At 44.2% G+C, this 13,480-nt stretch overlaps 1 protein-coding gene across 2 annotated transcripts in view; it reads left to right on the top strand.

Moving 5' to 3' along the window:
* The window catches only part of pcsk5b (proprotein convertase subtilisin/kexin type 5b), a 91,449-nt gene that overhangs the window by 22,556 nt on the left and 55,413 nt on the right, over positions 1 to 13,480 (top strand). For both annotated transcript variants that reach the window (XM_078285110.1, XM_071920368.2), the window contains exons 6-9: positions 2,425 to 2,513; positions 3,856 to 4,028; positions 7,909 to 8,121; positions 9,880 to 9,980. In XM_078285110.1, coding sequence (XP_078141236.1) covers positions 2,425 to 2,513; positions 3,856 to 4,028; positions 7,909 to 8,121; positions 9,880 to 9,980 — 576 coding nt within the window. The remainder of the gene's footprint in view (positions 1 to 2,424; positions 2,514 to 3,855; positions 4,029 to 7,908; positions 8,122 to 9,879; positions 9,981 to 13,480) is intronic.

The following is a 13,480-nucleotide window of genomic DNA, read 5'->3' as shown; positions in this document are numbered from 1 at the left end:
AGCTTATGTAACTTGCAGAAAAGTACATATAGGTATAATGTTTCTGTGTATGCACGTGAATCAATGATCTCTGTGTGTGTGTGTGTGTGTGTTGTTCCCATTGACCATTATCGCTTCCACAGATGTTGTATGGTTCTGGTTGAAACACAGAGAGATCCCTGAGTCGCTATGACACAGATGTGTAGAAAATGGAAAATACAGGCATAAACAAAGGGTGGAAATGGCAGAGATGGCCAGACATACGATTTTATGGAATAGTGGAGTGAAATGGACTGAGTGAAGACTGTTGAGGCGGCCTGGAAGAGGGAGCCAGCAGTTTGGCTCATCAACTGTGATAGAGGGAGCTAATATGTTAAACTTACACACCCACACAGTTTCATTTGTGTTAATTAAGTTTGTCCTAAATGTGTCACATCATGCCACCTATACAGAGAAAGAAATAGAAAAGGTGTTTGACAGTGCACAGGACAATTTCTTGGGATGTGTGTTAATTTTCTGTTTGAACTCTAATAACATTATGGAAATCTGAAGATAATTTCAATGTAAAACACCCATAATTACTTTTGGTGTTTGACCCTGGACACAGAATGGAAAAAAAGCACAGCAGAGTGGACTGCTGTGCTTGTATATGTGCTAGAAGTGTGGATTTTTGGTGATAACAGGTGAACTAGCAACAAATTAACAAACTAACAAATTGTAATGTTCTACTAAGGCTAATACCTCAAACACAAGCCAGCAGAGGGGCTATTACACTTGAATGTATTTGTGCTTAACTGCTCTCAGATCAATTTTCTCTAGTTTTGTTGAAACGTGACACTGGACAGCGGAGTAGTTTCACGTTTCCAGACCTTTTTCCACACTTGGCTTTCGCTTTGTGTAGCATGGGAAGAAAGTCTGGCTGAAGTCCCGTTTTCTCAAGTGGGAGTAAAGGTGGAAAAACAATCCAGGGCGTTCGTATTTCTCTGACAAATCACAGTAAAGTGAAGCGCTCAAAACCAGCGGGTTGATGAGCGTTGTGTTGCTGTGTGTGTGTTAGCTTGCATTTGTTTGGCGCTCCTGCGTGGGACACAGAGGCTTGTATTGGGTGAGATGGAGGGGGGGCGAGGTTGTGGGTGAGGGAAGGTATGGGAAATGTATGTGTGTGGGAATAGGAAAAGATTTTTGGGCTTTTTTTTGCTTTTATTTGGTAGCTAACAGTAGAAAGAGACAGGAAAGATGGGAGAGAGGAGGATGACATGCAGCAAAGGTCCCAAGCCGGATTCAAACCCAGGATGTTGCGGCTACATGATACGCACCTTGGCTCACTGATGCACCGGGACGCCCCGATACAGGATCCTTTGAAACCCCCCCGACCCTGTTATTAAATAAATGTTAACTCGAATCTCGTCGAGTTGCTGTGAAACTTGTTTTTTTCCTCGGTCGAAGTGCTTCCCTGTGTCTTCCCTGGGGGTTTCGATAGCTAGATGCTGGGTTTCCATAGCAGCGGTCAGAGCTGTTTCCGGGGGGTGTCGCGATGCAGATGTTCTCTGCAGGGGGTGTGTGCGTGTGTGTGTGTGTATGTGTGTGTGTGTGTGGTGCCGAGCCAGATAGTGGTGTTTTCGAGGAGGCGGTGGACACAAACATATTCGTGTTTGTTTACGCTGGTCGCTGACCCGAGCCGATTGTCACCACTGCAGTTACTGGTGGAATGTTACCCTGGTGTGTGTGTGTGTGTGTGTGTGTGTGTGTGTGTGTGTGTGGTGTTTGAGTGTGTGTGACAAGGGGTTTTAGAAGTGTGGGCATTAGAAATCTTCGAGGGATGTTGGAAATGTTTGAACTATTATTGTTTGGGTGTGTGTCTGTTTGGAGGCAAAGGGCTTAAGTGCAGCATTGAGGGACCCTTGAATTATGTATTTGTGTGTGTGTGTGTGTGTGTGTGTGTGTGTGTGTGTGTTCAAATATTGGGAGCATTGGCATTGAGGAATATTAAAAATGTTTGTCCTAACATTGTGTGTGTGTATGAAGGTTCTTGGGGATTGTGGGTTTTTGCAGCATTAGAAATCTTGAACTACCACAACTAACATTCTCTGTAAGGTCCAAGAGGCAGATGGCAGGAATTGTAGAAAGTTTTTTTTGTAGCATTTACTACATTTTTAATACTTAGTATGCTGAGCCATTTTGTTTAGGAATACCTCTGCAGGAATGTATACATTTGTCTGTGCAAATGTGTGTTTACTTGTAAGTGTCCCTGCTTTCCACTTCAAAAGCGGCGTGTTTATCTAGCAGTTTGTGCGTGCCTCTGCGCTTGTGTATACATTTGCCTGCGTTAAGCGTGTCCCTGACATCCTCTCACTCGGGCACGTGGTGTGTGTGTGTGTGTGTGTGTGTGTGGGTGGGTGGGTTTAGATTTGTGTAATATGTTGTCCATTCCTGCTCTTTCCTTAGACACGGGACACGGTGTGCGGGCGAAGTCGCTGCAGCGGCGAACAACTCCCATTGCATTGTGGGAATTGCCTACAATGCCAGAATAGGAGGTGAGCGATTGGCTGTATTTGTCCGACATGACACTATGAACAACAACCACGGTACACGGTATGCGGGACATTATCTCATCATGGTGGTGTCTGTGTTTACACATTGTGGCACAGTCTTGTGAACACAATAACTCAAGAACAATACAAGAGAGAGACTTCATACTAAAGGGTAATTTATGCTTCTGCGTCAAACCTGCGCCGTAGCTTACGTGCACCTCTAGGGTAGGGTGATGCAAAAACCGTCACTGGCCCGCTTCGTATTTCCTGTATCCGCTTGACGTCCGCCGATAGTGAAGACAACATGGAACATTTGTAGGACACCTGATCTCCGAATTATAAAGACTACTAGATGTCACTGAATTCGTGGCAAGAAATATCCCGGAGGTTTCAGAGAATGTAAACACTAGCACTTCATCTGTTATTACTTCCGTGTTAACAAAGACGCTGCCGTCTAGTGTTTCGGTGGTGTACGCGCACAATCTCCGACACAGAACCATAAATGCTCTCACTGCGATAGACACAGTCGCCGTAGCTACTCCGGCAATTACACCACAGGTTCCCCCTAGACTAGATTATCTGATTAGATTTTGGCATATAAATCAACAAAAACTGATTTTCTTTACCCTACTACAACTCCTTAATGCTTTAAAGTCGCAATGAAACAGCATCTTGCTTCCTTAATTTGATGTATTTCCCGTTGAAACAGGATATTAGGGCGGTACATAACGCAGGGAGGGATCATTCACAAGTGTAAACCAATGGGATATCAGTTAGGGAGAGAAAGGCACCTTTATTTGATGTGAGGGGCAGGATTGTTCAAAAATCTGTGATGGTTTTATTGTTGATGGAATTTTTATGTACGCCTCCTGGTACAGTGAAGTAATCACTAAAGGTACGTAGTTTTCAGGAAGTTAAAGTCTTGAGATTTTGATGTAAAAATACAAGAAAATAAAAAATGTGTACAGTCTTTAGCATTTATTGTTAAGTAGGTTTATATTATGGCATGGAAAATTAGGTAACAAGGTGAAAAAGTAATTTTTCATTTGTAACATTAAGATGTGGTGTTCATATTAATACCACCCATGAATTACGTGTAGACTAGTATGTTGACATAGAAATATCTCCTAATTAATGCATTAATTTGCTTAATTAATGACCTAATCTGCATAATTTATGTTTAATATCATGGTGATTAAGGCGAGACATCAGGCAGCTCCAGTGCCTCTTGTTTGTTATTAAACTTTTCCGGACATTTCTACTGTATATTTCAGGAGAGATCAATTAAACTTTGGATATGCATGTTTGTTAGTCTGTATATTAATCCTGTGTGTGTGTATCTCAGGTGTGCGCATGCTGGACGGAGATGTAACGGACATGGTGGAGGCCAAGTCTCTGAGCCTCCAGCCGCAGCACATCGACATCTACAGCGCCAGCTGGGGACCCGACGACGACGGAAAGACCGTGGACGGACCGGCCTCTCTGGCCAGGCAGGCCTTCGAGAACGGAATCCGCATGGTGAGTAGGAGACAGACCGGCATGTGAACACGCATTTACATACAGAAACATGTATGAAGACACACAGGCTTCTCTGGCCAGCCAAGACTTTGACTTTGGCATTTCCATGGTGAGAGAGAGACATGAACACGTGTGCATTCATGAGCTGACAGAGACAAACACAAACAAAAACGCATGTGTGTGCATAGATAGAGAGATGGACAAACACGCTTTCAAACCCACACACACATACGGTATACACACATCTGTGAGAGAATTGATATAAACTCTAATAGGATCGTGGAGTTACAGGAACTTGACAGTGTGCACACATACACACACAGACACACACACACATTTGCTCCGACATGCACATGTGCTCGTATCCCAAATTCGTCTCCAGTTATCTCTGCCTGTGGGGCTCCTCCGGACATTTGGATTAGAGAGCAGCCCCGGCCTATTAGCATATTCATTTACATATTCATAGCTGCATTTGCATAACGACGAGCTGGTACTGTGTTGTTTGACTGAGTGGAGTGGAAAAGCTATAACAGAGGTTAAGTGGGGTGAAACCATTTACTGGTCATGTCAGACCACACACACACACGCACGCACACACATACACACACACACATCCGCAGAATTCTCTGCATCAGGCTTGCTGACATGTTGGTTTAGCGGATGTAGACCTTTGAGAAGGGGAGACAGATGCAGACAGACAGGGACGAGGGTTTATATGGACCTCAGAGATTTCAGACTGATACAGAAGTTCCTGACTGACTCACTGGCTGAGAGCCTGTGGCACGCTACAGCAGAAGGAGAGAGAGAGAGAGAGAGAGAGAGAGAGAGAGAGAGAGAGGGGGGACAGGTGGGGAGAAGGAGAGGGAGAGACGGTTAGTACGTACAAGACAGTTCCCGGCAGTCCTGACAGGCTGGCCTTTTAAGATGACAAAGGTGGAGGAGATATGTGTCCAGTTGGTGAGAGCTGGCTGTGCCCGCTTTCGGTCTGCTTGTGTGTGTGTGTGTGTGTGTGTGTGTGTGTGTGTGTGAAGGTGAGTGGAGATGGCAGGCTTGTGAGTGTGGCGTGTATGTGACACTCTGAAGAGACACGTTATCGGAGAGAGCCGCGGTGTGAGAGATACGACTGACAGCTGTGGGGGCTGCACTCTGCTTTCTGTAGCTGTGTGTGCATGAAAGAGAGAGACACACTACTGCCCTGCATGTGACATGTATGTGAGAATGAGGCTGAACTCTGTGTGTGTGTGTGTGTGTGTGTGTGCGGCCTCTTTGCCATATTCCATTATGCATAAGTTTTGTCTTTCTGGTGAATTTGTTTCTTAACTTTCCACTCTACTTTTAATGCTTTTTTTTTTTTTTTTTACTTTTATCCTTTTTTGTTCGCCCTCCTTCTCTCTCCCCCTACTGATGGCTGTCTATCACTTTCCCATTGTGTTTCACCTCTCTCCTTCCCCTGCTTCATCCTCCTTTCCCCCCTCATCCTCTCTACTCAACCCCCCCCTTCCTCCTCCTCTCCTTCCCAATTCTTTGTCCGCTCTTTTCTTTTGCTAACTGCTGTTCAAAGCGCTCTCCATCGCTCTCATCTGTCAGCCTTTGCTCCTGTCTGATCCCCTTCTCACTCAGAGGGGCTCCACTCGCTTATCGCTGCCTGGCAGAAGCCCCTTTTTGAAGAACTCCCTTCCACCTTTTATTCCCTTGTGTGTATATGAGTGTGTATGTGTGTGTCTCTGTGTTTGCGTGCCTGTGTGTGTGTGTTTTGGGCGTACCTGGCTGAGTGTTTGTTTGCGTGTGTGTCTTGACAAACAGTGTGAATCACAGTGCCAATCAGTCTGTTGGATGTCTTTTTCCCCGACTCCTGGCTGAACTTTGCCTCCATAACTCTGCCGGTCACCGCCGCCACCGTCCCACGGCTCACTCCGCCTCTCAACCCGGCCTCGGCTTATACTCCATTTTCGGCTCGGCCAATTCGAGAAGTGGAACGTCTAATTGAAATAGTGAAAAGCATTTGGCATCGGAGGGTTGACATATCTAAACAACGGAAAGTAATTGAGAACGAACGCTCTGCCATTAGTAAATGAAGTGGAGTCTGTATTCACATTCTGAGTCGATTAGATTTTAAGCGGCTCTAGCTCTCGCTCTGGACCTGGCCAGTTCCCTCCGATACATCTGGGATGCATTTTTTAACGTACTGTGCAACTTCTCCTGGAAACTTACATTTGAATATTAAACAGCTGCCTGGTGTCATTTATTACAAATGTCCATATGTTTGGAATGTTGGGATGATGAAATGTTCAGCCAAAACCTATTTAAAGCACAAAACTTGCACAGCAAAAAGTTCTAACGACTCAGTAAAGTCTTATTTTCTGTTAAAATGTATCTATGCATATATTTTTTGCTATATAGGGCCAAAGTGCGTAGAACAGTTGCTTGTCTTTGCATATAATTTGTTGCTTTAGAATTTCTTTTGCTTCCTTCCATAATTCCACTTTTTAATTTGAATTTGAAGGATCTTTATACAAGAATAAAAAAAATAAATGTAGAGATGTCAAGGCAACAAAGAACTAGTTTAAAAGTTATGAATGATTACATATTAGCATATTCAAGCAAAATTATAGTATTAATTCCTCTGCATTCTGTAATTTCTTAATAATACATGGACAAAAAAAAAAACATTGAAAAAACATGAAACATTAGTCAAACATCAGACTTGATGCAATGAAATGTACTATTCAGGAAAGCATACATCTTTTTACGTAAACACAAAACACACGCCTATACTGACATATTACTTAGTCTAAAACTAGTTTGGCAGCAATAAAAACATTATTCAGACAAATCATTGTCAAACAGTAAATAAACTTGAAGCTGAATCTCTTCTACAACACTGATGTGAGGAGGGGCAGGAGTTCACCTCAGCTGACTGTCGGCCTGACGGAGGGAAAATACACTCCAGATTGATCGCTTAGCACAACACAATACTCAGCAGTGGCAACTCTGAAAGGAAAAAATCCCCACTACATTTTGGCCAGTTGAAACGTTATGATTGAACTTACATCAGATCTGCTGCCAGAGACTTGCAGGGCTGCTGAGGACTTAAACCATCTTAGCTGCCTATCGATCTATAAACAGAGTCTCAGTCGCTGGCATCCATCTTTTGTTGTTCATATCTGTGGAACATAAGGCAAACTAGACGGCACTCAGTAGAGCGCAGACCTCCACCAGCACTGAACAATTCTCCAACTTGCAAAGCTGCAGCCTCCATAACAGTTTGTGTTTGTTTATTGTTTGTGTTCAGGATTTGATTTTCCGACAAAATCGCACATGAATGCAGTGCAGTTTAGCAGTCGACTTGGAAGTCCTGGATGTCGTACTTTCCCATCTGCACATGAACGCAGCATAAGAGTTATGACTAAAATGAAAAACGCCTAATAGTGGAATCTCTAATCTGAATCACCACCAAAATCTGATCAACTAATCCTTGGATCAAGGACTATCTGCCAAATCAGCCAAATGTGTTCATAACTAATTATAAATAATTAGATCTCCTGTTAACAAACAGACGGGTGACAACATTACCTCCTTTCAACTTTGTTGGCGGAGATAACCTTTGGCTAAAAAAGTATGATTTTCTTGTAAACATAACCAAAGGCAATCTGATTGCAGATCCATGTTTCATTTCCAGTGTCTTCTCCTTAAATCACCACAGAAAGAGTCAGGTTACTAGCACAGGCATTTCAGACATGTGCAGTTCAACAAAGATCCCTGAAAATACAACAGTCCCATGACTGTGACAAACGCAGATATAAACATTAAAAGAGCCTGATGAACTGTTATTAACGCCCTCAGCCTCTTACTGTGTCCTCTCTGCCTCATTTCCTGCCAGGGGAGGAAGGGGCGCGGCTCCATCTTCGTGTGGGCGTCGGGCAACGGCGGGCGCAGCCGGGACCACTGCTCCTGCGACGGCTACACCAACTCCATCTACACCATCTCCATCTCCAGCACGGCCGAGAGCGGACGCAAGCCCTGGTACCTGGAGGAGTGCTCCTCCACCCTGACCACCACCTACAGCAGCGGAGAGAACTACGACCGAAAGATCGTAAGGATGGGAGTGTGTGTGTGAGTTAGATTGAGAGAGCTGTTGTAGCGCGCACAAACACACACACGCACACACACACATGCACACAGAAGTACCCATGGCCTAATTTTACAGCAGCGCCAAAATACTTGTGAACTTCCTCATTGAAGTCCATGTTGTATCTTTGGTGTTTTGTTGCAGTTAAAGCTCTGTTTTGATGTGTAGCGCAAAATATTCCCCTTTCCAGATTCAAATGTTTGACATGTACCAAACAGATAACTTGCCAAGATAGATCTTTGGCACTTGATAACCATCCATTTACACTGAAGAGAGTCCAATCCAATGTTGGACTTTGCTTTCAAAACTAAAACATTTGAACAGGATTTAGAAAAGGGATTATTAAACAGTTTGTACGTATGCAATTTCATTTGGAATGAGTAAAGCGTGATCACAACTGCTCTGATTTGGCATCAAGGGCCGTAACTCTTGTCTTTTAACCTATTTAATGTGGTGTGTGTGTGTGTGTGTGTGTGTGCGCTTGCCTGCCCAGTAGAGTGTCCTGGTTTGACCCGAGCTGACCAAACCTCTCCCATGATTCACTGGGATGGACAGTGACAGTTGGCCACTGTGTGCTAGCTTGTCTGGCAATTCCTTGCTACATTCCCCGTATTGATGCTGCAGACAGTGCGCGCACACACACACACACACACACACACACACTCTTTTGATGTGTTCACTCTCTGTACAGTTGCCCTACTACGAAGGCTTTGTACACTTACAGTAGAACCTCATTTATCTGAATGTCAGTCTAATCTACTTGAGCACATACTGTCCCGTCTACCTCTAATGCTGTTGGACCACTTTCACTTCGTACTAAACCATTTCAGACTCTTGATGTGTGTGTGTGTGTGTGTGTATGTGTGTGTGTGTGTGTGTGTGTATGTGTGTTCAGATAATCCCTCAAACTTTTTGGTCCAGGAAAGGTCCTTTGATGGGGGCTCAGACTGGACGTTAGCCAAGCTTTTCTTGGCTGACTGACTGGCAAGCTGTCTGAATGACTAGTTGGCTGACTAAAGTCCATACAATCAGAGCGAATACACACTGTTTTAACAACAAATTTCACAAGCTCTTATTGCGTCTTACTCTCTGCCCTTTGGTTCTCCTTGGCCATTGGATTGATTTCTTGAATTCTCGAGGGGGAAGAACTGGTGATTAGTGTGTGTGTGTGTGTGTGTGTGTGTGTGTCCGTTATCTGCAGCAGGGCAGTGTATCAAAGCTGGAATGTGAGTTTCAGGTGTGTCTAAATCCTCCTGATCCTCACGACTTGAATCTCTCTCTCCCTCTCTCTGTCTCTCTCTCTCTCTCTCTCTCTCTCTCTCTCTCTCTCTCCTCCTGCCCTTACTGTCACTCCATTTTCTCCTCTCTTCCTCTCCCACCACCTCTGTTTCCACCCCCCCACCTCCGCCTGTTTCTCTCCCCCTCCTGTATCGCCCCTTTTTCTTCATCTCCTCCATTGCACCCCTTCCTTCCTTCCTTCCTTCCTTCCTTCCTTCCTCTCCCGTTCTTTCCCCTTCCCTCTTTCACTTCCCCACCTTCCTACCCCATCCCCTCCTTTTTCCTTCTTTGTCTTCTCTTCCCTTCCCTGTTCTCCGTCCATTACCTTCCATTGCCCTCTTTCCCCTTTCTATAACGCCTTCTCTTTGTCTCCCTTTCCTCCATCTCTCTCTTTGCTCTCTCTCTTCACCCCCCCCCCCCCCCCCCCCCCCTCTCTATCTGCAGATCACAACAGACCTGAGACATCGGTGTACAGACAGTCACACAGGGACATCGGCCTCGGCTCCCATGGCTGCTGCCATCATTGCGCTGGCTCTGGAGGCAAAGTAAGATCCACTTAACCTCATCCCTCCGCTTCATCCCTTTGGCCTCTGCTTACCTTCTAATGCCCTCTTGTCCTCTCGCCTCATCGATCTTTAAGGGGAACACGTGCGGCATTTTCTCACGGATGCATCATTGTCAAGCCAGTGGTGAAGCTGACACATGCAGCTGTCTCTGTTTTAATCAGTTTGTCCCTTTGACATCGGTGCAGAGATACACTGACAAATTGCAAGGTTACTGGACCTCACATACAATACAAGACATGCTAAAGGGACAACACAAGATAGTAGACTATACACTGCCAGTCAAATGTTTGGACACACCTGATTGAATGTAATTTTTCATGATCTTAAAGCCATTTTGATCTAAAGGCTTATGCTTAAATGCTTGAAATTGTTTTTTTAGACAAATATAAATAGTGAAGTTGATGCCTGTGTATGAATTTCTTTCCAAAGCCTTTGTCTTTCCATCAAGGCAAGGGGCGGCTACTTTAAAGAATCTAAAATATAAGATAGTTTTGATTTAACACTTTTTCGATCATACTTCCATTTGTGTTATTTCATAGTTTTGATGTCTTTACTATTATTCTAAAATGTGAAAAATAGTAAAAAAATGAAGAAAAAATGTGTCCAAACTTTTGACTGGTAGTGTGCATATCTGCTTCTGCCTGAACATATATACAGATCTGCCTCTTGCTTTCACTTGGGACAGTATGGGAAGTTTCCGGTATTGCCGGCTGGTAGAAAGCAGCTCTCAGGCTCGGGGGAAGCGGTGCTGGTTATAACAAATCATCTCACTACAATACATTCTGTGAAAATCCTACTTTAAGCATCTTTGTCGGAGGTCGGTTCAGAGTGTCAGCACATATGCACAGATATTCTGCCTCCTCGTTGTGACTTATTGCCTCACATCTACAGCTTGTGCATTCACAGCTCAGTGCAAGACGAATGGTCGGGATGACTTGCCTCTGTGTGCAGCATTTTACCACAGCCCACAAGTTCTGTTCTGCCATCGTTGTTTAACAGTTAAAGACATCAGAAGATGGGTTTTTTTCGGCAGAAGCAGAGCATTGTGGAGTCAGTTGATTTCAAACTGCAGGACTAGCCACAGACATTTTGGGGGCCAGATGCTCAAGCAAGAATAGACTTGCACACCACAAATGTTTGGCGGGAGGGTTGAAGTGCCCGTTTGAAAGTAAGATACCTCCATTTTAAAAACAAGTTACCTCTGTTTTTATTGCTGTCCTGTCATGGCCTTAAGTCCTGCTGTGGCTTTTAGTATGTGGTTTAGCAGATGCCTGCCCCAGCTCTCATTGAAACCCATCGGTGCTCATACCTTGTGACCAATTCATGAATTGGAATGTGTGCAGCGCAGGTGCAGAGACTCTGAATTGGGCTTTACCCCATCATCACATGTTGAGCGGCTCAGTTAGCCGAGGTCATTTTATTTAACCTGGATAATCCAATCCAAATCCCCCCAGTAGAAAATATGCTTGGTTTCCAGGCAGTCCTGGGCACATAAGCCCGTTTCCTCAACGAGATTATCACACACTGCTTCTCCCTCGCCTGCTTTCTTCTCTTCTGCTGTCTCACTTTCTCACTCTCGCGCTTGCTCAGCGTCTCCCCCACTTTCACGATGGTCTTTTTTCTCTTTTTTTTTCTCTTCTTCCAAGGCAAATGTTCTCTCTTTCTATCCCTCACATGGATAGACTCGCATGCAGGCACACACACGCAAAGAGAGGGGAGGGAGAACGAGGGAGAGGGGAAACTGTTTGGAGAAACTCTTTGTGCCGTGGTGATGATATCAGCTCTTATCTGCTGAATGGAAGCGAGTCGAGTTGCTGTGATAAACACATAAAGACGCCGTTACGCCAGACCTCACTAAACACTCTGAAGTGAGGCCTGTTTCCTCGGTTTGGCGGTGGAACATGTTACCTCGGAAAACCCGTCCTGTGCCCTTTACTCTGTGGGTGACGCCGAGTTTAAGATGTTGAGGAGTCGAGCAAATTATTTATCATTTCATGAGTTTTAACACAGCAAAGACTTAGAGCTTCAGAGACTTCATTTATTTCCCCTTCTTTACCTTGTGACCTTGAAGTGAAGAGATGGAAAGGCAAGTGATAGTGTAGGCAGGAGAATTCAGAGAGGAAATTAGGGGGGCTAAACAAGAAATAAGGAAGGATAACTAACCTAAGAACCTCATCCACTGAGAGTTTTTAGAGGACCAAAGCAGGAGCGGAGGAGTAAAAAAAAAAACTCAATTTCTTCTCCATTTGTGTGCTTTCAAACTCGAGAGGCCAATTTGCTGTAGCCTAGACTGAAAAATGCTCATCACAGGTTGGCGGGCTTGTAAATCTTCCATCACAGAGCTGAAGCAAGGTGAGATGAAGCTATAGACTGTCGAAACATTTTAGACTTGGCATCTTTCCGTTTCTCTATCCTCTCCCCCCCCCCCCCCCCCCTTCACTTACTTCCCTCTTCGCTCTCTTCCTCCAGATTGCCCCTGTGTGTATTCATCCATAATTACACCAGGGAGGAGTACCAAGAAACCTATATTAGGCGTTCTGATATGCTTTCGCCTATGGTTTTCCCCAATATGCGAGCTGCTCCATTAATTAGTATTGGCTTGTTTATAGGAAGGCTGTCGTGGCCTAGATAACGACGCCAAAGTCACTTTTAATTAATGGCCATGAAACATTTATGGAACCATAATTACACAGTGGAAGCTAAGCCTATTAATATTGATCTGATCATTAATTATTCTGACTTTTCATAGCACTCTTCTGCGTCTACTTATGAGATAACCATCTTTTAATTATTTTCACTTGATATTTTATTTTCGTCTGTTTAGACTCTGTTTTTGAATAGCGTTTGGTAGATGAGGGGTGTGTGTGTGTGTGTGTGGTTTTTATGGTGGAGGTGGTAGTGAATTCTGAACGTGTTAAAGTCATAGTCGGTGAACTGTCGGCAATGATGTGAAATTTCAGGCTTCGTGCAAGCAGAACTCCCATTCATTTTAAATGAAGTCTTCCCCTTTTCCCCCCGATATTCTCAGCTTTTTGTCTCGTCCCGATCGCATCCACAACACCAGTAAGCAATTTGTCTTGAATATAATCCTGATAATTGCAAAAAAGCTTGACTGGACAGTCCGTTAAGTCTATTTGATTGCTTTCATTTGAAAGCCGAGGATTGATAGACGGCAAATGTGAAAAGATCAGCTCTTTTCCAAGCTCTTAGTGCTGTGAGAGATTGATGGCCAGCCATTAGCTTAGCTGCAGTCAGAGATATTTTCCACTCTTAATGTGTGTGAGAGATCGCAGGAAGCCAGGGAAGAACCTGCTTTTACGCAAGCAGCTTGGTGGCTCAGTGGGCTGAAGTGCAACGTGTTCAAGTATATATATATAAAAAAAAAATGATGTGCATTTTATACAGTCCAAGACAAATTTCCTTCGGGACAATAAAGTCTCTCTAATCTAATATAAAGTCAGATTCATGAGCTTCCTTTG

Source organism: Centroberyx gerrardi, chromosome 8 (assembly GCF_048128805.1).
Source record: "Centroberyx gerrardi isolate f3 chromosome 8, fCenGer3.hap1.cur.20231027, whole genome shotgun sequence".
NCBI lineage: Eukaryota > Metazoa > Chordata > Actinopteri > Beryciformes > Berycidae > Centroberyx > Centroberyx gerrardi.
This window is presented reverse-complemented; position numbering and strand designations above follow the sequence as displayed.